Raw genomic sequence first — 24,485 nt, forward strand, 5'->3', positions numbered from 1 at the left:
ATCTATCATCTATCATCTATCTATCTTCTATCTATCATCTATCTATCCTTTTTTTAGAAATAAGGTGAGATGTGAATGCAAAAAAAGAAAAAAAGAATCAGCTTTACATGCAGAAGGTTCTGGGTTGAGTCTCCAACATCTGCAGTTCAGGACAGGAAAATCCATCAATTTCCATTCCTCTCAGTTCTCATTCCCCCCCCACCACCCCCTAAAATTCCATTCTCTGCATTTCCACATCTGTTTACAAATCTCTTTAAGTCTTCATGAAAAGCCACCACCATATTGCCACAAATTTCTCCAAATAGACAGATGCTTATATGCATCTTCCCCTAATATAACACACTTTGGTGCTAACAGAATGCACACAGTGTCTCAGTTTGTGCAAATCACTTCGCTGGAGGAAGTGCTTTGCAAAATTCAGAGAAGTGTGAATTTCGGAGGCTGGGCCCCTGTGCTGTTCAGGGCTCACTGCGAGGTCCCCCTCCCCATACTGTGCTTAAAATTAGAACACAATAGCATTCTGCCTGCTGGGTCCAGGCCAAAGGGAGCCCATCTAGTCTGGCATCCTTTTCACACAGTGGCCGACCAGATGCCCCCATGGTTAATCTGTGAGCAGGACCTGATTGCAGCTGGACTCCCCCCGCCTTGTGCATCCCAGCAACTGTTGTCCTTCCGAGACTCAAGTCTGAGCAGGAATTTGGTCAGGCCCCTGTTCTTACATTGGGGGGAAGAGATCGTTTAATTGCCCTGATGAAGGATTTCCTGATGAGATGCGACATCAGTGCCCGCTCGCACCGAACCCTCCGATTAAATCGTCATCTGGTGATAATCCGCGCCGTCCGGGACTGAAACTCTGTTCACGCACAAGAGAGAGTCTTTCTCTCTCTCACACACAGAGATTTGTTCAGGAACTCAGTTGCTATCGAAGAGCCGCAAACAATAATTATGATCAGTTAAGGGGTGCTAATTAACACTTGTAGCTGAGCGGAGGAGAGAGAGAGAGAGAGAGAGAGAGAGAGAGAGAGAGAGAGAGAGAAGGAGAGAGCGAGATCTCCAAGGACTTTGTGATGTGCTTCTCCCTGTGGCAGCTCCCCACCTCCCCAGCAGATGCTCTTGAGACAGGCAGGGCAAAGAGGAATCTGGCAGGGAGGAAATGGAGATGAAATGGGCAATGCTCAGAAAGAATGCTCTCGCTTTATTGCTCCTGACACTCGCCAGCTTCTTAACAGGTAAGTGAATTAGACCTGCGTGTAAGACACAGAAGATCCCTGGGGGATGGGTGTGGGTGGGTGTTTGTGTGTGGAGACCTGGTGTTTGGAGGTGAGGTGATTTAACAAAGGTGAGAGTGTATCTATTCCCACACAGCCCCGACCACCCTATAGGCACAGCTCACTTGCCTTCAGCGTGCCCTTGTTTGAGGTGGGCTGGAATAAAAACTTTACCTTGTGTGAAACTTTTGCTATGATTCTATTGATGGCTTTTAGCATACGGGACTATTGGCGGTTGCTAAATGCCCTCTGGGGTATCCTCTGCATCCTTTACTTGGGAGACAGCCCCACTGAAAATGGCATGGCTTACTTCTGAGTAAACTCGCATAGGATCAGGTTTGCGAGGAAGACTTCTAGGGTGGCTTAAAAATTGTGGTTCTGGACTTGCTCGTTTTCACTGTTTTTGAAGCGTGGGCATGAGCACACTTGGGGTGCTGCCTTGAGCATTTGTTTTTGAAAAGAAGCATGGATTTATTTCAGCTTAAAATATCTTCCAGCAGTAGGCAAGTCGTTGTGGGGAAATCAATGTCTGCTTTCAGCAGAATTCCCCCACTCCCCTATAATCATGCCGCCCATATATCTCCTACTGAGCCTTGCACCAGGCTGTCTCTCGGTTCCATTGACTTACTGCCTTGCCACATCCTAATTTATAAAAATTCAGTAACCAGATTCCCATGGGATAATGTGCTTGCATTTATGTCTCAAACGCAAATTGCTTGGTGACCTTTCAGGTAACAAGTGACTAATAAGCATAACGAGTGATTAAATCAATAAATAACCTGGTCTGCATTGGGGAGAACCAAAAGGCACATTTCACCATGCAATTTTCACACACCAGTTGTATTTACACTAACGTGCAGCTCCAGTTCATTTCAAAGTGACTCGCAAGAGGATCACACCTGACATGATTTTGACTGGACGCAGGTGGTGGAAATGAAAGTTTGCATCTGCTATGCAATGGCATGCAAAAGAACTCTCCCAGATTCTTGACTCTCTGATCCAGATTCTATCCTTCTCCATTCCCGCCCCCCCCCCCCGGCAACTTTTGCCTGCAGAGGCAACTTGGTAGCAAAGGTGGCTGGATATTATTAGCACACAGCCAGATGTTACAGTTCCAAATAACTTGCACATGAGAGACGCTCCAGGGAGGAAGAGATCTCAGCTCCAGAAACACTTTCTGTAAGGAATGCAGGACCCGTAATGTGAAGTGTGTGCAGAATTAGCAGTTCCTCAGACACCTCTCATTTCATCTACTGCTCAGTTCATTCCTATTACTAATTCTTCATATTCAGCCTGGGGTGTGTATTTTTTTCTTAATTGGTTAGAAGCAGGGACAATTAGATCTGTTAACTCCAGTTCTCTGTTTTCCAATCTTAAATTGAGTCCTCCACATTTCTGCAGAAATTTGCTTTTTTTAAATAAAAAAATCCTGAAAATTCATGTATTTCTCCATATTTTGTATGCAGTTTTGACTAATGTACAGGGTTTATTTGCAAGCAATTTGCCCAAACATGATAATACATCATGGTTCTGATGTATTTATTTATTATGCACACATTCCTCTAAAAGATTCAGTTTTGTAATTGTTGGCTGAAAAACTGCCTTGAAATATTCAGAAAAGTGAAAATTTCTAACGATCGCTATCTTCTTACCCTACTCTACTAAAGTCTTATTCTTAGACTTACCAATTTCACAGTTCCTTGCCTGGGAGGCTGTGAGACCTCAAAAGCTTTAACCTGAAGGTGTAATAGCACCTTACCTATGGAAGGGCAGAATAGACATTTTCATAATGAACGATAATAGCAGCTCTAACTAACGCTCCGGGTTGGTGCAAGGCGTTTTGTTGCCTGAGGCACAAAACCAAGATGGCGTCGTCCACCTCTTTCAATGTAGAGCAGCTGAATCTGATTAAACACCGACAGTAGGAGAGCATCTTCCAATGCATCCAAGGGCAGGAGATGAGATGAGGGAGATGCAAAACAGGCCATGAGGTACACACAACTCTGTGCTTCAATTTAGGGGAAGGTCTGGTGGGTTCAGGTGGAAAAGCCGGCTATCTCAACTCTGACTAGTGGTAGGGCTGAGAATGCCCACCCTGCTTGTTATTTGAGCTTTTCGAAGGAATGACGCAGACTTACTGCATCTCAAGGCCTCTTGACCCCACAGCTTACAATTATTTCCCCTTGCCACATATCTGAACATCTGCCAGTTGATGACCACCATTCATGCGTCTAACCCATGAGAGCACTGATAACAAACTATAGTTGTTAGCCTTTCAGGAAAGGATGAGGGAGAAATCCAGTTTCGTTCGTATTGCAATGCCAACTTCTGCCTAATTCACAATACACAAATCGAAACTCGCCTGCCCCTCAAAATAAGAACAATATTTCAGATTTTGCTGTGCAGTTCTCCAGCTGCAGATAGATGAATGTGTATAAAAGGGTATCTCTTAATGAAAACAATATGGGCGTCTCCCCACTTACACAGGGGTTACGTTCCCGGATACACCACGTATATGTGAAATGGCGTTTAGTGGGGAACACCTTCTAAAAAAAACCAAACTCTGCCAAAAATCCATCAAACTCCACCACAACTGCTTCTTCCAAATCTGCTTTCTCAAACTTCAACTCCCCACAGGCTTCAAAGGTCAGTGCAAAGACTCATGGGATTGCAGTTGCAAAGGTTTCTGGGACTGCTAGCGTTTTCCTCACTCTTGGCAGGTGCCCCCAGTCTGCACTTTCTGGGAACAACTGAAGACATTGTTGTTCCCACAGACTTTTCCAGCAGAATAAATGGGTTTTTGCCATGAGTGTATACTTGTTAGGGTCTTAGTCTTGTTTTAAATGTACAATATTGCTTTTGTTTTTTTTTAATTATCTGATATGTAAATTGCCTTGAGATGGTGGTTGAAAAGGCAATTGATTGATTAATGGTAATAATAACAACCTTGGCAGATTGTGATTCCTGCTTCTGTTAGGACTGAATATTACTAATCTGTATTATAAAATGTCACAGGATTAAGCAGGTTTAAAGACTGCAGATGTTTCCAGCAAGGATGCCTGTTGTTCCTCAGATTCTCAGTTTGGCCTACTGAGAGTAGACCTATTGAAATGAATAGACTGAAGCTAGCTATGTCTGTCACATTTCAATGGGTCTCCCCTGAGTAAAATTAATGTTTGAAATCAGTCCGTCTAGCAACTGCTATCCACTGTGATACCATAGAGAGAGTGTCAGACTGGGACGGACCTGGGTATAACCTTGGGGGGCCAGTCATTGGCTCTCAGCCTAACCTACCTCACAGGGTTGTTGTGAGGATTAAATGAGAAGTTGGGAGAACCATGTATCCCCACCTTGAGCTCCTTGGAGAGGGAAAAAAAGATATATAAATCAATAAAAGTGTATCTCATACTGCCCTGGGAACATAAATTTGCACTGAGGGTTGTAGGAATGTAAATTGTGCAAGCCACAAATCTGCACACATCTCCTTTGTGCTGCCTGCCATCTTCGCCTCTCAACGTTCCTTTCCTAAGCCCTTTATTTATTTATTTGTAATAATCCACCAGTTGTGTGTGCCCCCCCCCCGAAACTCATTCCTCCCTCCAAGCCCCTGCTAACCAGTCATGTCTTTCAGCTTTGAGGACAGGGGATTTGCAGAGATTACAATGTTCTAACCAACTTCAGGATAAAATGGGATAAAGCTGTGATAAATGGTGGACGCAATTTTCTTCATCCCAGTAACCTACCCACCCACCCCCTCATCCCTGCCTCCCCCATCTCCGCAATCCATCGCTTCCTTAAGGTGAACCCAGACAACAGTCACAGCGGAAGAAAAAAGGGATTTAAGGGCCCTGGGGAGAGGATTGATTCATGATGTTAGGATGGAGCAGACTAAAGAACACTAGAGAATGGAAGGCAGACTAGAGAACAATGTGGCCAGGCTAGACGGGACTTGGAGTAAGGCCGCTTTCTGGGTCTAACATGGACCTTGGGACAGTCACTGGCTCTCTACCTAACCTACCTCACAGGGTTGTTGTGGAGTGTAAATGTAGAGGGGGGAGAACCACATATTCCACCTTGCACCCCTTTGAGAAGAAGAAGAGGAGAAGAGTTTGGATTTGATATCCTGCTTTACCACTACCCGAAGGAGTCTCAAAGCGGCTAACATTCTCCTTTCCCTCCCCCCCCCAACAAACACTCTGTGAGGTGAGTGGGGATGAAAGACTTCAAAGAAGTGTGACCAACCCAAGGTCACCCAGCAGCTGCATGTGGAGGAGCAGAGATGCGAACCCGGTTCACCAGATTACGAGTCCACCACTCTTAACCACTACACCAAACTGAGAAAAAGGTGGGATGTCAATGTGATGGAGATATAGACAAACAGAGAGTCAGTCTTGGACCTGGGAGAACAAGGTTCAAATTCCTACTTGGCTATGAAGCTCACTGGGCATGACACTGACTCAGCCACAGCTTGCCTCTCAGCCTCACCACTGTGGGGGCTAAACAAGGAGGGAGGGAAAGAACCATGTAATAGCCACCTTGAGCTCCTTGGAGAGGGGGAAAAATGGTGAGATATAAACACAAAGGAATAAATCAAACCTTACTAAAACAACCGGGGTGAGAGAAAACAGATCGCACCACCTGTTATTTGTTTCTGATACCTAATGAAATCAAAGAAGGTCTCTTGGCATTTTCCAAAGGAGCAGCAATCAAAGATTGCAATTCTTAATAAATAATAAAGAGAAACCCCCGGCAAATAGGATCACTGCAACTGACCCCCTCTCTCCTTTTTCCCCCCTTATCCCTCCACTTATTGATTTATTTTTATCTGAGAGAGAGGCGAAGGCTAAACCCAGAACACAGCCCAGCTCACAATAAATTTTGGCAGGCGGAAGCCGTAGGGAGAGAGAGACAGCTCTGATGTGGGTATTTAATCTTCTCTTAATACCAAACCACATCTGTTTTCCTCTTCCTCAAAGGGGAGGCAGCAGCAGGGAGGGGTTGGAGGAGGAGGGAGACCTCTAGCTGTGATGCCAGCAGGAGAGACAGGGCCATACTCAGCAGTTTTGTCACACCACGTTACCCAGACGTAGGGGGCAATTTGACAAGTTTTGGGTGTCCTGGCTGGGGGAAGGAGGGGGGTGCCAGATTTCCCTGCATGTTGCAAAACAGCTTAAGAAAGAAAGTGTCACAGGGAGATCTGGACCTGTGACATGCATGGAGTGGCTCATGGGGGCAAAGGACCAGGGGCACTGCTAGAAGCTTTGATCCAGATTCTGGCGAAGATGGAATGGGATCATCCAAATAGCAAAGTTCAGCAGTGCATGGCTTTCTCTCTCTCTCTCTTCCCTCCCTCCCTCCACCCCCACGTAGGTTTTTCATTGCCCAGGGATGGGGAATCTTGTTGTCCTCCAGATGTTGGGCTCCAAGCCCATGGCAGGCATCCCAGCCAACGGCCAGAGATGAAGGATGGGAGCTGGAGCGCACAAGCATCTGGAGGGCCGCAGATGTTCCCAATCTCTGACCGAGGGCAATCAGGTCCTTGAATCGCCAGTGACCTCTCAAGGCTGTTGGGATTTGTGTCACGCCTCTGTGTTGGAAATAGTCTTCTTACGTACTCTCCTGTTCTCTCCCCCTGCCCCAAGGAAATTAGGTTTGCAGCAGAGACAGGCGAATTAGTGTTGGCACAGCCCACATCACTTTCTCATGTGGTCGCTGATAAGTCCATTTTATCCCTTTCCTGCAGTAAGTGACAGGGTTGCTTCTGTAAAACCCACACACAATTTTTGCTTTGGGTTCTATTTAAATCTATTGTTGTGGATTTAACAGTCTGGATGATGTCCTGAGCCCCTTCCAATTCTTGGGGTTCTGTGCCCGGCGAAGGTTGAAATCTAACAGAGAACTCTTTTGCTGAACTAGTCAGACGAATTTCTTTGTAAGACAATGGCCTTAGCTGGGTGCTTAGGTGACCTCACCAGTATCCCAAAAGAATGAGATAGGTTGCAAGAGCTACAACTAAGGGCTTCTGTTCATCTCATGATTTCTAGGCACAGGTTGGAGAAGTTTTTCTCTTGTCCCCTGCCACTTTCTCTGGGAAAACCTGCCGTTTACTGCTGAATTGGAACAAATGTAAATCTGCAGAAATCCTGACTGATAGATTAATTGTCATGGGACGAAGGAAAGTATGGTTGCGCCCCAAGTGGTGGTGGCCTCCAGGCTGATGGATGGGCCTTTCCTTCACCCCCTCACCTGGCTGCTTGCTAGGAGAACAATAGCCTGAGTGTGGGGTGTGTAGTCTGAGCTAGAAGCAAGCTGGAAGCTGGAGATACAAAGAGATGTTGGCTCTAGTGCTGGGTTTTGGGACTCACCTGAAAACCTAATGGGGAAGCAAGATTTGTCTTATGCTCAGGTTATATATTGTTACACTACCCTGAACACCCCCAGTCCGGTCTGGTCTCAGAAGCTAAGCAGGAGCAGGTCTGGTTAGTACTTGGATGGGAGACCACCTGGGAATGCCGGGCGCCTGCCCCTCTCTCTGATGAGTGGCGGCAAGAGCCCACAGGGTCCCAGGCACTCACACAGGGTCTGTGCTCCTTTAGAGAATCGAAGGTGTGGCAGAAACTGCTGTGGCTTTAAGAAATATGGTTCATTCACCTATTTACACATTCAGTCTGCATGAAGGGAGTCCAAATCTTACAGCATAGTCCTTTCGAGAGGTGCTAGTACCCCACAGCAGCACAGGTAGCCTTCAGCCAGCCTGCCCAAGATGGATCTCAGCTCTTTTTCCAACTTCACCCTCCCAGCAACCCTTCCTTGAAAACTCCCATTTCCTGTCCCATCAAACACACACACCCTCACCTTGGCGACCCTTCAAACCCCCCATCTTTGTTCACACCTCAGGGCAAGGGGGAAGGAATTCTCTTGCATTGGCAATGGTCCTCAAAGGACCCTTAATAACTCTCTGTTGCTCCCTTAATTGCCCTAGCTTGGCCAGGCTACCCAGGAATTCATCTGCAGCTTATATTTCTCTCTTGCCACCCCAAATAACCACAATCCTTGCATTCATTAATTTCTAGGGGTCAGGGGGATCCCCCCAAATCTACAACAATATATATGTGTTTAAATAGAACCATTTTGTTGCATTTAGCCAGGTTTGGTTTGTAGGTCAGTGGAGACTGCGGTCTCTTTAGAGGTAAAATCTTTTAAAACACATTCCCCTTAAAATAAACATTGCCTGTCAAAATGTGTGTTTCTAAATGTGCATCTCCAAAATATGCACTGTTAAATGTACTTTTGATATGTTCCTTGAGCTGAGATCTGCATTGCAGCATTCAGAGAAGTGTGAAATAGGATGCATAGCTAAGATGCAACCTGCAGATATTCATTCAGAAGGGGCAGATCAGATCATGATGGACCAGCAGGCACAACGATCTAATGCCTGAAATACCGTACTTCCCCTCTGAAGAAAAGTTGCAATTTTGGGGGTGGGTGGGGGTTAGTTTGGAAGAAAGGGACGCGGGTGGTGCTGTGGGTTACCGGTAAACCACAGAGCCTCTTGGGCTTGCCGATCAGAAGGTCGGTGGTTCGAATCCCTGTGCCGGGGTGAGCTCCCGTTGCTCGGTCCCTGCTCCTGCCAACCTAGCAGTTCGAAAGCACATCAAAGTGCAAGTAGATAAATAGGTACCACTCCAGTGGGAAGGTAAACGGCGTTTCCGTGCGCTGCTCTGGTTCGCCAGAAGCGGCTTAGTCATGCTGGCCACATGACCCGGAAGCTGTACGCCGGCTCCCTCGGCCAATAAAGCGAGATGAGCGCCGCATCCCCAGAGTCATCTGCGACTAGACCTAATGGTCAGGGGTCCCTTTACCTTTACAAGTTTGGAAGAAAGTCAGTTAAGTGGGGACATGATAGAAGATTTATCCACCATATGTCCCTCTCCCATGATACCAAAACCCAACTGGGCCATCCAGTGAAGCTGAGTGATGGGAGATTCAGGACAGTCAGACAAAGGAAATGAATTCTTCACACAATGCATAGTTAAACTATGGAATTCACAGTGTAATGGTGAGCATCAACCTGGATAGCTATAAATAGGAACTGGTAGATAAGAAGGCCAGTGGCTACTAGCCACAGTGGTCATGTTCTTCCTCCATAGTCAGAGGAAGCAACGCTTCTGAATACTAGTTGCTGGGAACCACAGGAGAGGAGAGGGCTCTTGTGTTTGAATCCTGCTTTGGTTGGCTTCCCATTGAGACATCTGGTTGGCCAATGTGAGACCAGGATGCTGAACTAGATGGGCCCCCTTTGGCCTGATCCAGCAGCAGGTTCTTCCTATGTTCCTATAGAGCCTCCAGATCCAGAAGCAGTTTATCTAGATTCCTAGGTTTTTTGGGAGGAGCATTTGGCCATTGTGAGAACAGGAGGCTGGATTAGGTGGGTCCCCTTTGGCCTGTTCTAGCACCCAGCCTCTTTTAATGGAATTTGCAAAGATCAAATCCCTTCCCCAACCTGCACATTTTTTTCCTAGAAGCTAAGCCCTGCTGAATTCATTGGGAGTTATTTCTCAGGAACCCTGCATGGGATCATGGTGTAACACTGTAAAAGGATGACTCTGGGATTTCTTAATTGCTCCCCCTGTGACAAGTGGAATGACCTAGAGCTCATATTGATCAGGACCCAAGCAACACCGGTTTACAATGATGGAGCCAATAGCTGTATTTCAGTATGGCAATGTGTCCAACTCATATCGATCTCTTCAGTATGCAATAGAGACCCACCAATAGAGAGCTAAGGATCACCCACTGATGTGTCTATATTTTCATTCTGAGGTCTGAATTCTGCCTGTTTTTTCTCTTGCATAGGTGGAATGTCTGGTCAACACAGACTGGCAATCAATGCTAGCCAAAGATGGCTTGACTGGTGTGCAGGTGAATGAGCCCTTAACAGCACAGTCAACATTGTTAGGTTCAATAATTATTGCCTGAGTAGATGAAGGAATAGAATGGGAGGGGGGGGTGGAATAGTGTTATGAGTAGATCCAGGTCTTCTTCAGAATTTGCCACTGGGTCAACCCATTTCCTGTCCATCTAGGACCTTGTCTGGATATTTTTGACACAGCGCCACCTAGGGGAGTGCCCTCCTCTTCACAGCCACATGCCCATGTGTACCTAAAACCTTGCCCAGATTCTTGAAACAGTGACACCCTGTGGCCTAACTTCATCTTCACATCCACTGTGCCTATGTGTGTTTTAACTTATTCCCAGAACAAGACAAGATTGCTTAAGAATATGATCCTCTGGCAGATGAATAGACTTTAAATAACACTTTCCCTGAAGTGTGCAGAAAGCTGTATGTGAACACGTGTTCAATGAAGTCTCCAGATGGTGGGCTTTATGACTTAATGCTTAAAAGGAAAATATCAGATTGCCCACAGGCTTTAGGTGGCTTTTGCTATGGATGATATTTCCTTCCTATAGACATAAAAATGTAAGGTTGTCGTCATGCTGAAGTTCATGTGGTTGCTGATAGGGGGCTACACCAACTCCAGCTTCATGACAGAGCAGCAGGCAGGTTAGCAAGCAAGCAGTGTGGCCATGTGAGCTGTTTAACAGAAAGGGGGTCTTCAGAGAGGGGTTTGTCTAACTGCCCCCTGAAGCACTCCCCCCTGCATTAAACATGGCTGCCATGAGGTTTAATGAAGGGGGGAGGCACTTCAGAAGGTCAAACCACTCTCTGAAGTCGCTCTCCTCCTCCTTTAAAAGGGGTTGGTGTTTGGGGTGAGATGGGAGGAGTGGGTGGTGGGGTAAACTCTGAGGGGAGGGGAGTTTGGGGTGAGTTTGTGAGGGGATAAGTGAGGGCGCAGGTGGGGTATAAAGGCAGGGGGAATTGGTCAGATGTAAAGGGGGTAGGAGTTGACTAGGTGTCGTGGAAGGGTTGGCAAATGGAGTAAGCAGGGGTGGCAGCCCCTACTACTACTATAAACATAAAACACAGATATTTAGAACATCCATAGCCAACTTAACGGTATATTCAATGGGAAAATCTTCTATTGAGTAAAAAAAGTGGTTGGCTCCACCCTGCTAGCTCTGCAGAGTCAGCTAGCTGGATTGTTGCCTAAAATATCATGGGTGTGAGTAGTATTACAACATTGGAGACTCAGTTTTCAATCAGGTTGGTGACCTACCTCTTGTGGGAGCAAAACCTGTATAGTGGTACCTCGGGTTAAGAACTTAATTCATTCCAGAGGTCCGTTCTTAACCTAAAACAGTTCTTAACCTGAGGTGTGTTTTTGCTAATGGGGCCTCCTGATGCCGCTGCGCCATTGGTGCACGATTTCCGTTCTTATCCTGGGGCAATGTTCTTAACCTGGAGCAACCACTTCCTGGTTAGCAGAGTTTGTAACCCGAAGCATCTGTAACCTGAAGCTTCTGTAACCCGAGGTACCACTGTAGTTTAACAATGTGCTGCATGAAAAAGTACTTTCTTTTAGATTGTGCTATGTCTTCCAACACTCTAAGCCTAGGGCTAGGAAGAAAAATAATTCTGTCCCACAAATCCCTATGTTTTGCGCACAAATCTCTTTTCTCTGATTATTACTGTTCCATTCCCTTTCTCTATCATCCTCAGATCTCATCACCGGCCAGTCACACACCCCTCCTCGCCAGGTGAACGGGGTCCTGGGAGGTTCGGTGGCGCTCTCCGTGAACATTGGTCCACAGGCCAAACTGAAGGAGATCGAGTGGAGCTACCGGGCTGGATCTGGCCCAGCGCTGTTGGTGGCTTTGTTTCGGAATGGGAAATTTGAGCGGCCTGATCCTGGTGACCGGTTTAAGCAGAGGATAGAAATGTACAATGAGACGCTCAGGATCAAGGCATTGGAGCTGAATGACAGCGGTGTCTTTGGGGCTCGAGTGAAGTTATTCCCAGCTATCGTTGAGGATCAGATCTTCCGCCTCATGGTCTATGGTGGGTCATTAGGCTGTATCCAGCTCAGTTATACTCCATGTTGACTCATGGAAATTAATGAGCCTGAGTTAGTCATGTCCACTCATGCATATTAAAAATGAAATAATCAGCAGAATTTCAATTTTTAGCCCAAGGAAATTGCTATCTCTCTCCCTGTTTTAACAGGAATAGTATACTTTCGTTTATTCAGTCGACAGTACATAAACTTCAGATACAGGATAGGGTTATCCAGGCAAGGGATCTGTTCACATTAATGCAGAATTTCAGAAAGAAATGAGTGCCAAAACACAGCCATCCTTCAAAATCGGCACTTCTCTGAATTTCACAATGCAGTTCTTTAACCAAGTAATATGGACAAAAATTCCTAGGCTGGGGTAGGTTTTCAATTTTTTAAAAATGCTAATATTAGTTACAGTAACACGCAAAATGCATTTTAGGGGAAATTGCATGTAAAAATGTGTATATTAGGATAAATTCACACCAAAATGCTGTTACAACCTTTTAAACCGATGTGTAGAACTGAAATTAAGATTGGGAAAGTGAGAATTTGACAGTTTCTTCCATCAATATTCAAGACAACCACAGTAGAAGAGTATGTGTATGTATATATATCTATGCACCCACACATTATGTATTTTTAAGTAAAGCAGAGTTGATGGGCAATCAGATGTAGTTCAAAAAAATGCAGACACTTTCGACTCTGCATTCATCTTTCCTTCAACAGTTGTGGCCTAGTTTTGATGGCTATGGAGAGGATCTTGGCTGTATTTTCAGTAAGCTTTGGATTACTGAAATTCAGTAATCTTAGGATCTGCCATTAAAACAGAATCATAAAATTCATCTGAGTCTCCACAGTTTGTGGGAAGCACTGTGGAGATGAATTGGGATCTTATGTCCTTATGAAAATTAACATCTATGGGCAAAATTAAAAAGGGAAATGTGTTAATTTCCTCTGGTCTTTTAGCAGAATCAACATCTGCAGCTCATTACTAATAAATATTTAGGTGTTAGGAGGAAATGGGAGAGCCAATTCCCCTCCTCCATTGCACTTTGGATACTGAATTTATTAAAGCATTGCAAACTCATGACTGGGATTTCTGAAATGCAGGAGTCTGCAGTTTTACTGTGCTTAGAAACAGAGTGTAGATTTCATCTGGCTCCTGTGTGAGAAGGCAGAAATGTAATGTCCTATTTGGAAAGCCCTGGTTCCCAATTCCTGAGAGGGACTTTGTGACATCTGTTCAAACTTCATGTTGGCTGACATCCACCACATACCGGTATCATTTTTCATTTTTCCTCATCATTGGCATCCAGAACCCGTCTCTACTCCACGGATACAAAGTCAGCTGGTCTCCAGCACGTCCAAGTGGTGCAATGTGACGCTCCAGTGTCTCTCTCCGGGAAAGGAGCAGGTCAATGTCACTTGGAGGAAAGGAAACCCGATCCGGGATCTGGGGAGCTCCGACAGATACCAGGTCTCCCCCGACGGCAAGACTCTCCGCCTCTCGCTGCTGCCTGCCTCCCTGAACACCACCTATTCCTGCACGGCCAGCAACCCCATCGAGCACAAGATCGTATCCTTTGACTTGCAAAGGATCTGCCAGAGTGGAGGTACAGATGTTTTTGTTTTTTTAAGAAAGGAATATTCCCCACATGGAACACTTTTCAAAATACTTCTCTTGTTTCTCCAGCTTTATCATCCACACAAAACAACTTATAACAACTGAGAAGATTGATACACAATGATTTCTTATGAATTTCTAAAGTTTTCCCACTGAGCCTGTACATAGATACATTTATCAGTGAATTGCTACATTTGGTATTGACACTTTCCCTGTTTTCCTTTATTGGAGACCTGGGGCTCAGCCAGCTCCTTCTGCAAACTGAGCTGAGCCTCCCTTGCAGATGCAATGCCTTTGATTTTCTTGACATTCGGGGCTGCTGTTAGGGCTCTGGGGTTTCTGATTAGACAGGCACTTTTGTGAATGGAGTTTTGAACCTAAATGAATGAGGTTTTGGTAATGTGCAGCAAAGACCCCCTGTCCTTCCCTCATGGTGAGGCAAGGCTTGTGGTGTGTGTGTGTGTCTCAGCCTCTCCCATCCAATTTCCCTGTAACGATGCTCCAGGTGTCTGTGTACAGAGGCAAAATCATGCAAAGCCAGGAAGACAGATTTCCAGGCTTCCCTGACCCTTAGACTTCTCCCTTTCTATTTTCTTACTCACCACTGGAGTTCCTAATTCCAGCTTGTTCCCTTACCCTGCTCTGTACAGTGGTGCCTCGCAAGACGAAATTAATCCGTTCCGCGAGTCTCTTCGTCTAGCAGTTTTTTCGTCTTGCAAAGCAAGCCCATTGACGGATTAGCGGATTAGCGCTATTAGCGGCTTAGCGGCTTAGCGGCTTAGCGGATCAGCTGATAAGCGGCTTAGCAGCTTAGAAAAAGGGTGGGAAACCCCGCAGGAACTCGCAAGACATTTTCGTCTTGCGAAGCAAGCCCATAGGGAAATTCATTTTGTGAAGCGCCTCCAAAACGGAAAACCCTTTCGTCTAGCGGGTTTTCCATCTTGCGAGGCATTCATCTTGCAGGGCACCACTGTAATTTCATCTCTTCTTGCAATAACTCTTTCTCTCCCAGTTTTGAGGCATCTAATCATAAGCCTGCATTTTTATTAAGGCTTGATCAGGGCCTGAATCTTAAAATGATCTTAAAGATTTTCAAATGTTTCATGCCAGGCAAAAGACCAGCTGCCTAAAAGGCCTTGGCAATGTTTTTTCCTCCTAGACAAGGGGCCCCCTGATTTATAGCAGAAAACAATTCTCAAAGTCGTAAAAAAGGAAATTACAGGCTGAGAGCGAGGACACTGATCCTACATGTTACAGAAGATAAAAAAAGCAGAGATAAACATAATTAGGAATGAGTAAATAATAAAATGATACCATGTGCCTCCCAGTAAAATGAGCCATATCTTCTTCCTAAGGTTAAAAAAAGGCCAAGAGCAATGGAGAGGCATCTAGCTGGCAGAAAAAGAGAGCATTTTTAGAAAATCTTTTAAAGCTGTTTCTTTTTTTTAAACTGAGAGAGTTAAAGGGCAATAAATGTTGGGAAGAGCTAATGGGAAAGGAGGGGTGAAAGGAGGGGTGTAAACTGAAGAGGCTTCTTTTGAAGCTTTTTTTTTACTGAGTTCCTTTTTTACTTTACAAAGGCCTTGTTCCTTTTAAAAGGCTACCTATGATAATGTATTAAATATATTGGCTTAAATGTAATTATGCAAAGGATTTAAGAAATGCTAGATTCTTATTTCATATAGTTGTAAGAGTTTTAACTATCCTGAAATTAAGTCAGCCACCAGCCTAGCCCCCTGCCAGACAGGAGACGCCATAGAGCACTCCTGATATATAGTTGTCAGGCTTTTTGTTTAGAAACCTTCAAATGAAGGAGATCTTTCAATGTTGATGTGAACTCAAGATCCTTGACATCTGTTGAAGATAAAAATTCAAGATTAACTATCTGTTTTGGAAGGCAATAGGGCAAGGAGGGCAAGAGGTGAGCTGGTAATTAAGATTCCTTGTTGAGACACATGTAAGATATATTACTACTTATTTGTCATTTATAGATGGAAGAATATATAGCTCTTTGTGTTCCATAAAAGGACAGAAGGAAATGGGTGTATCTTTTGTGATTGGTTCTAGCAAACAGCCAATAGGAATTTCAACCAGGCTGATTGGACAGAGGCAGCCAAAGGAGGAGCAAGGGGGCTGGATTAAGGAAATATAAGTGCTGGCCAGAATGGCAGGAGGCCAGGCCAGAGCTTGGTAACCATATACCACTGTGCCTCTCATTTATTTGTCTGACAAATAAATTATTATTTTAATTTCTCTATTGCTGCGTTGAATATTTCATTCCAGCTAAGCGTTAACCACAAGCAGGGTGCTACAGTTTCTCTGTAGCTTGTGCGTGGTCTATAAAACTATCAGATATCCCTCTGTCGATCTATTGTTTCTCTCTCTCTTTCCCTTTCTGTTTCTCCGAAACCTCTGCCTAACATTCGAGAGTCCTGCCTTTTTTGTGTACTTGCTGTGAGCACCTGGGTAATGCTCTACAGCTGCTGCTGTATTGCTATTTTGATCTACACACTTGTTTCTTCCTGTGAGCTAACAGGAATGACACAAAAAGCAGCAGCAGGTGTTTGCTGCTGGAATTGTGTGTGCGTGTGTAGTAGATCTTGCAAGCTGGCTCTGACCTTCTGCACCCTTCTCAATCCCAACAGCCGAGGCCTCTTTCTCCAAGTCAGGCTACGTCGTCCTGACCTTTGTCCTGCTAGTGCTGAGTCTTGGGGCTGCCTTCTGGTGCTGGAGGATCAATAATGAAAAATCGGCAGAAGCTGGTGAGCCAAACATTTGTTTGAAGTATTCCAGTCCTTTCCCTACAACCCTAATTATGTCACACTTAAAGAAACCCACGAGTCACAGAACATTTCAACTCCTGCTGGTCATCGGAACAACTTGGAGTTAAGTAATTTTACCCGAGTTTGCTTATTTTCTCTTCCCACCCAATCTACTTTCTTTTTGAGACATGACTGTTTTAGACTGTGAGTCTCAAGTGCAGGGACTGTTGTTTTTCTGTAGAACTGGAAGCTGCTCTTGGGAGGCTTTTTGACTGAAGAGCTGGATAAAACTTAAGTGAATAAAGAAATTAAAAGGAGAGCAAACTAAATGCAAGGGCCATCATCTTTTCTGAAAAAACTCTGTCCTTTTAGGAACTCCTTGATGCAGAAAGATTTTGCCTGTGGAAAATTTCCTCATAAGTGTCTCTCCCCACTGGCAAAAACTTCCTCATGCTTAATAACGGTTGTTGCTGTCACAGGAGCAACCAGATTAGACAATATTTATGTTAAAATGGAAGGGTGAGGAGCCTGAGACCTGGGGAGGAGGCAGATGTGTCCCCCAGGCCTCTCTCTCTAACATCAGTACTGCTCCCAGGTCATATACAGTATTTTTGCCTGGCTGGAATCAGACAATCTTTCTTTCTTGCTTGGGTAGAGGATAGAGACTGGGTTGTGAGTCTGTGCAGAAAGTAGCCTAAGGCAGCTTTTACATTGGTTGCTCCACCCACTTTCCCTCTGGCCCCACCCACCACTGGCATGTGGCCCTCAGAAGTTTGCTCAGATGGGAATGTGGTCCTCAGGCTGAAACAGTAGGATCTCTCTCACACAGATCTCTCTCGATCTCTTTCTTCTTCCCAGTTACCATTCCAACTGTGCAAGTGGAGGAGAGCCCATCTGACCCCCAGTATGCAGAGATCCTTCGGAGGAGCCCCCCAGAAGGTAACAATAAGGTGAGACTGTCCTAAGGCCCCCCACTGGGCCTCTCCTCTGCCGGCTGGAAACCCAGGTCACCCTAGAGCTGTTTTGCGTGGCAAGTATCCTCCCCCCGAGAGAAATGAAGACACTGGACACATTATTTAAGGTTAATGGGCATAAAAAGGCCACAACTTTATTGATTACAGAATTGAAAGGTATTGGCCTTAGGCATTGGCTCCTACCATCTACCCGGCATGGTGACCGGGAAGGGTTGTCCACAAGCCGTGGGAGACCTGTTGAAGTACGCCAACTAGGATCCCACGGGTGTCACCGCTCGGGGGCGTGCCGGGGGCCCTTACCTCCCTAGGTTTCGGACAAGGCCACGCCCCCCGGAGTCCTTTACTGGACTACCCTTTCCATTGGGGAAGGTGATGGCGCTTCCTTCCCCCCATTCATTTGCATAACAATAAACCCCTGCCAATGCCTAACCGCCAATACCACGGAAGTTGTGACGTTTGCTACGAGGTAGGTGAAAAAACCAAAAGGCCCAAAGTGTGCCAACTTGGAAAAATTCCTACCAGGCCCCTTGCGGCGACCAACCAAAGTCCATAGCAAGGTCATAGCTAGCTAAACCTAAAGGGTGGGTGGGATGGGAAAACCGCTCAGCTGGAAAGGGAAAAGAGGGCGGTCCCCGGGCGTGCCTGGCCTTAAATGGGCTAGGCCCCGCCTCCCCGGCCCGCCGATTGGCGGATGGCATGGAAGGCACGCCTGGGGATTCCCTGACCATGCGGGGGCAAGACCCCGCCCCCGCGTGTGTGGGTGGAGGGTTTTGCCCGCAACCCCCTCTCCTCTGAGGCGGAAATGGCTTTGCAGAAAGAGGAATTATTTCCTCAATAGCTTGGCTATGGACTCTTCCTTGAAGGCTCGGCTATGGGGGTCTCCTGAACTTCAGACTATACCACTGCAGGACCTCACAGGTCCTTCTTTAGCTACTGGCCTATGAAGATGTAAAGGGGGCGAGGTTTGCCCTTCGCAATAAATCCCTCGGCTTGACGGTAGTGGTATTTACAGTCTTTATTGTACAAGTATTTACAAAGTACAGAGTATCTCTTCATGCGTCCGAATCATCAGCAACAGATTCTGAGAGTGGGGGCTTTCAGCTCTGCCTCCAGCAGAGCAGTCTTGGTAATTTCATACGTTTGTGTTGCTCCCTACGCTTTAACCCCCTCCTGTCCTAAGCGGCTAAACGTGGTGTGCCCTCTCCCTCTGTGCCAGAGCTGGAGTGGTGCTGGGGCTCCCTAACATCAGGGAGTCCTGCCTCCACCTCCCCTTGCTCTCCCACACCTTCCAGTGCTTCCTCTGGCCCCTCTCGCTCCTTCTCATCCAACTCAGGAGCCGTCTCAGCTGGCTCCGAGACAGAAGAGGACATTTGAGCCCAACAGCTGGCTCCGAGACAGAAGAGGACATTTGAGCCCAATGCTGAGCCCAACAGCTGGCTCCATGACAGAAGAGGACATTTGAGCCCAATGCTGAGCCCAACAGCTGGCTCCATGACAGAAGAGGACATTTGAGCCCAACCACTGAACCAAACAGCTGGCTCCGTGACAGAAGAGGACATTTGAGCCCAACCGCTAGACATCTCTCCACAGCTACACAAATTGAGCTCAGATTAAGGAAAGGGCCATAGCTCAGTGGCAGAGCCTCTGTCCTGCAAGCAGAAGGTCTCCATTTCAGTTCCCATCATCTCCAGATAGCGTTGGGAGAGACTATTGGTGTTTTGCAACTTTCTGACTTGTTGCAGGACCTTAGCCAGACCTAGCAGAGTAAACACAGAGTTCATGAAAGCAATTGGCAACTGGCTGCAGACAGGATGGACGAAGCAGGAACCAGTAACTTGTAGTTTATTATATACAGTGGACTATTTACAGGAACAGAACATGGATCTTTAACTAGCTCTCTCTTACACGACTCACAACTCTCAACCTCCAACTCCTACACTCGCCACTCTAACACATTCCAGTTAGTAGGCCATAAATCATTATTCCCGTGAGAGCTTGACCAATCATGGAGCTGTCTCCATGCCTCTGTATCACCAGGCAGATTACACACCTTTACATTGCCTTGGCTGTCGGCCAAACCCTAATTGACTCTGTATGAAGCTGCACATATTCAGATTCCCAACAGAGACTTCTGCCTGAAATCCTGGACAGCCACTGCCAGTCAGTGTAGACAATACTGAGCTACATGGACCAATGGCCTGATTCAGTATGTGGCAGCTTCCTATGTTCCCAAGTGTTTTTTGGGGGGGGCGCGTCATTTTTATTCTCAGCAAATGCCACATCATTTAAAAACAAACAAACAAACTTCTTCCTTATTTGCATTTAGTCCCTAGGTCTCCGGGAAAATAATGCGGAGAGAAGCCCCCAGAAAGAACGGCTTGTCACGACTATTTACGACCAGATCCGAAGGACCCCGGACAATTCTTCTGAAGAAGTCACATAGGCCTGGTAAGCTCCATGATATTTTGGATGGACTTAAAAAAAAATCAAACAATTTTTTTTTTTTGCACAATTATATGCATGCAAATATGTTTGTGTGTGATTCTAGCCATGCACCAGCCTCTCCTTCAAGACCTTCAACAAGGGAGAGCTCCAGCAGCTCTAGAGAGTGTTCCCATTGTCAAACTGGTCCTACCATCAATACGTTTCTCCTCATGTCCAGCTGAGATCTACCCTCAGTCTAGGGTGGATCCTTTAATCTAGTAGAGGGGAAGAAGTTTGTCCTCTCTTCTATGGGAGAGCCCCAATATGCCATCTGATTTATAAATATAATTCTGTTTCCCAGCAGGATCCAGCAAGAGGGATTTTGTCAAGAAACATCACCTTTGCAGGGGCCAAAAACCAAATGATGTGCCAAACCCTCTGAGCACCACTTGGGACTTGCCAAGGCTACTTTTTGTTTTTGTTTTTTGGCACAGAAGAGAAGAGAATATTTCATGGTCAAAATTTCCCTTTCTTTCCTTTTATTGTGGAATCTTATTTTCTGCTACAAGCCCTCACTCCAAAGTTACTAGAAGTCCTCGCTCTGAAATGGCTGGAAGCCCTCACTCCAAAGTGGCTTGAGGCTGAAGCTGAATCCTGGAAGCGAGAACGATCCAAGGCTTTGCAAACAATGGAGCAAACTATTCTCCAAAAGACCAGTCCATACAATGGAGTTTTCCACCTGCCTCAAAAGAAAGCAAAGAGGGGGGGGTGGAGTCTTGAGATATCCACCCCAAAATTGGGCAGATTGGCAGAGATTGAAAGATTGCCCCCCACTCTTCTCCTGAAATGGAAGCCATTGTGGGTAGCGGCAACATGTAACCAGAACCGTTCTAACATGCAATTACATGGCTGTAATGAGATATGGGGCTACTTGTGCGTGAGCGCTTAGACTCTCAGAGTTTTGTAGTCAGTTTCAAAACTCTCCCTCTCCGCGGAGCCATCGGTGCATGGCTGCCTTAATCGCTGGCAGAATCCGTCAGTGGGCGTTTCCGGAATTTCTTCCAACATAAAAGTTCCTTGACAGAAAGTCTACGCCTTGATTCTCTACATGACAGCTTTCTGCGCAGAGTGGGCGTCCCAAGGGGAGGTCCTGAGCTCTCCCCGCTGGTCTCACTGGAAGCGTCTCGGAGCCGTACCTCCGACTCTGTTTCCGCTGAAACTCTCCCTCTCCCCCTGCTGGTTCCCTCCTCAGCATCCGAGGGTCTCCTAGCATCCTGGAGCCCCTCCACCACCTTAAGCTCCGATGGCAGTTCCCTGACAATGGCTAAAAGGAAGACTCTGCTTTTGAGATGGACAAGACATCAATAAATAAATATTCATCCTATAAATGTTTTAGTAAGCCCGTCTATGACTGCTTGTAAGCAAGAGAGAGACCGTCTATGAATGGATGTGACATCATGCTCAGGATAGCATCTGTCATCCAACTGCTAGACCTCAATCTCTCCTTAGGTGTCAAAAAAGACTTCCCTTTGGGCTGCTCTGTGTAAGAGGGTAGTGGACTCTTGACTGTGCTAGCAATCCTGACCTTGTGCTCACGATGTATCAAAGTAAATATGACAGCAAAACTGGCACTCCTATGTTCCAGTTTTAAACAAAACTAAGAGGAAGGTGATGCTGCCACTGATTGATCAACCTGAATGAAGCAGTTCATGAACTGGGACTGGAATGAAGATGGGTTTCTGCTTATGGGAAAGGGATGGATGCAACAGGGTTTGTTTCCACATAAATATGGTGGAGGAAAGGGTCCTAGCTCAGGGACAGAACACCTGTTTTGCATGCAGAATGCCCCAGGTTAAACCCGCAATAGCATCTCCAAGGGGACCTGGGAACATCCCCTCCCTGAAACCCAGGAGAGCTGCTTCCAGCCAGTGTAGACCGTCCTCAGCTAGAAGGACCAATGATCTGACTCAGCAGAATGCAGCACTTGGGCAAAGCCATGTCTCAGTGGTAGAACACCTGCTTCACATGTAGAAGGTCCCACCTTCAACACCTGAATGCACCTCCAGGTATGGCTGGGGGGAAAGGCAGCGACCCATATTCCTAAACCAAGGCTCCATTTCTCCCCAACCTATTGTCTGCACACTGGCCTTCAGCTTTTCAGATCTCTCATATCAAGAGCCTTTCTTGGACCTGTCTGCGGCTGAACTCTAGAATGCTCAAAGCCTCCCTTTTTAAAGTTCCAGATTATATCCTCTGCTGTTTGAAGTACTTCGGAGGGAGGGGGGAATTAATGTGTCCTGCAACAATATGTTGCAGTTCTAGATTCCAATCAGAATGTTACACTTACATTTACACACACACACCATCTCCTCACCCTGTTCTCCATTTTCCTTTTGGCATGTTCACTCTATAATCCTCATTTGGTTGATTCTCTTTTTGGGGAGAGAAGGTGTCCCATTAAGTCTTTTGCTTTCAGGTTTTTGTACATCTGCAAACTCCCAGCCCAGCTCAAGGTGCTGTAGGACCACAGAAACCAACTGTGCATTAATTAGCTGGTCATTGTATCATATGTGGTCCCTGCTCTAGATCTCACAAGACTTTACAGTGTGTATGTTGGGCACCATGCTATGTACTGTGCTATTTGTCTCAATAACATTTGGTAAAATAACCCTTTGAAGAATGTTGTCATTGCCTGATGGTAAAGGTGTACGGAGATTGTGGTTAATTTCCATGAGGTTTTGTATATTTTTATTTCAGTCTGCCCAAAGTCGGCACACACACAGGCCATGCAATTCCTTGGGTCAAATTAAAGAGGCAGCAGGATGTTGTTTCAGCACTGGGGATGGGACAGCAATTGCTGCATGAGAAAAACAGCCCTATCCAGAACTAGCAATTAGCCCATGGCAGTCCACCTTCTCAGACCAAGAGGGCTGCAAGAGAACTTCAACACAGAACCTGTGGGCCATGCACCAGTGAAGGTGGTGAATGTCCTGTTTGAGTGTCTGGAGGTGGTTGTAAGATGGATGGTAGCTAATATATTGAGGTTGAATCCTAACAAGACAGAAGAACTGGGGGTGGGGTGGGGTTGGGGAGGGAGACAGAGGACAGGCAGGTGCAAGGGACTCCCTGGTCCTGAATGGGGCAACTGTGCCCCTGAAGGACCAAGTGTGCAGCCTGGGAGTCATTTTGGACTCATAGCTCTCCATGGAGGCGCATGTCAATTCTGTGTCCAGGGCAGCTGTCTACCAGCTCCACCTGGTACTCAGGATGAGACCCTACCTGCCCGCAGACTGTCTCGCCAGAGTGGTGCATGCTCTAATTATCTCCCGCTTGGACTACTGCAATACGCTTTATGTGGGGCTGCCTTTGATGGTGACCCAGAAACTACAACTAATCCAGAATGCGGCAGCCAGAGTGGTGACTGGGAGCGGCCACCGAGACCACATAACACTGGTCTTGAAAGACCTACATTGGCTCCCAGTACATTTCTGAGCACAATTCAAAGCGTTGGTGCTGACCTTTAAAGCCCTAAATGGATTCAACCCAGTGTACCTGAAGGAGTGCCTCCATGCCCATCGTTCTGCCTGGACACTGAGGTCTACCTCCAAGGGCCTTCTGGCGGTTCCCTCATTGCGAGAAGCCAAGTTACAGGGCACCAGGCAGAGCGCCTTCTCAGTGCTGGAGCCCTCCCATCAGATGTCTAGGAAATAAACAACTACCTGACTTTTAGAAGACATCTGAAGGCAGCCCTGGGGAAGTTTTTAATGTTTGAAGCTTCATTGTGTTTTTAATATTCTGTTGGGAGCCACCCAGAGTGGCTGGGAAAAGCCAGCCAGATGAGCGGGGTATAAATAATAAAATTATTATTGTTGTTATTGTTATTATTATTAGATTTCCACATTGTTAAGGTGGTCACAATATCATTACTATTATTTAGTATACCCAAGTAATATATTTAATGAAATAGATATAATTGAATACACAGTTAACAGGTTTAATATATAGATTTGTTAAACAGCTAGATAGATGCATGGCATGGAAATGCAGTAGAACCCAGAATCATGGTGTGTGTATGAGATTCTGACCCCTGAAATCCTGCCAGATAAGATCTGAGTGCACAGAACAGGAGTCAAAGAGACTCCAAAATAATCGCCGCCACCTCTCACCCCTCCAGCACAGTCACAATCTGGACTATCCTTCTCCTAGTCCATCCGGGAGGGGGTGGAGGGAAGAGGCAGAAAGTCACAGACCTGAGGTCCTCCTTTCTTATTGGTGTGTGTGTGTGTGTGTGTGTGTGTGTGTATGTGTGTTTTGGATGTGGATCTTAAAAATCCAGATGTTCTTTTAAAAAATCTCCATCTTGCCAATCGAGAAACAGGAAGCTGAGTTTGCTCTTACCCACTAGGCAGGGTTTTCTGCACAGTCAAGGTCTACCTATGATTGCCCCCAACCTCTGCTGCACCTCCCCACCCCAC

General features: G+C 46.1%; 1 protein-coding gene across 5 annotated transcripts; it reads left to right on the forward strand.

Annotated features, from left to right (window-relative positions):
* Positions 1–686: 686 nt before the first annotated feature.
* LOC310833323 (SLAM family member 5-like) lies at positions 687–20,922 on the forward strand. 5 transcript variants are annotated; one of them, XR_014558636.1, is made up of 8 exons: positions 687–1,229; positions 10,125–10,190; positions 11,890–12,228; positions 13,543–13,839; positions 16,496–16,612; positions 17,471–17,551; positions 19,913–20,034; positions 20,375–20,922. XR_014558636.1 is itself a non-coding variant. In XM_083715983.1 (8 exons), exons 1-7 carry the CDS (start codon positions 1,154–1,156, stop codon positions 20,027–20,029), a joined length of 1,104 nt encoding a protein of 367 aa, XP_083572109.1. In that variant the 5' UTR covers positions 699–1,153; the 3' UTR covers positions 20,030–20,034; positions 20,375–20,922. The 5 variants fall into 5 exon arrangements, 3 of the variants coding, with proteins under 3 accessions (XP_083572109.1, XP_083572108.1, XP_083572110.1); XR_014558637.1 differs by having other exon boundaries at positions 688–1,229; positions 20,372–20,922; XM_083715983.1 differs by having other exon boundaries at positions 699–1,229; positions 17,471–17,562.
* The last annotated feature ends 3,563 nt before the right edge of the window (positions 20,923–24,485 follow it).

This window comes from Podarcis gaigeae, assembly GCF_964106915.1.
Source record: "Podarcis gaigeae genome assembly, chromosome: 16".
NCBI classification, from domain to species: Eukaryota; Metazoa; Chordata; class Lepidosauria; order Squamata; family Lacertidae; genus Podarcis; species Podarcis gaigeae.

What these genes read in the sequence shown, in the direction of transcription:
- LOC310833323 (XM_083715983.1), top strand. Translation starts at nt 1,154, where the DNA reads ATGGAGATGAAATGGGCAATGCTCAGAAAGAATGCTCTCGCTTTATTG. An exon ending in ATGGCTTGACTGGTGTGCAG is followed by an intron (nt 10,191 to 11,889) that starts GTGAATGAGCCC and finishes TATCATCCTCAG; the next exon opens with ATCTCATCACCGGCCAGTCA. An exon ending in CCCCAGAAGGTAACAATAAG is followed by an intron (nt 17,563 to 19,912) that starts GTGAGACTGTCC and finishes ATTTGCATTTAG; the next exon opens with TCCCTAGGTCTCCGGGAAAA.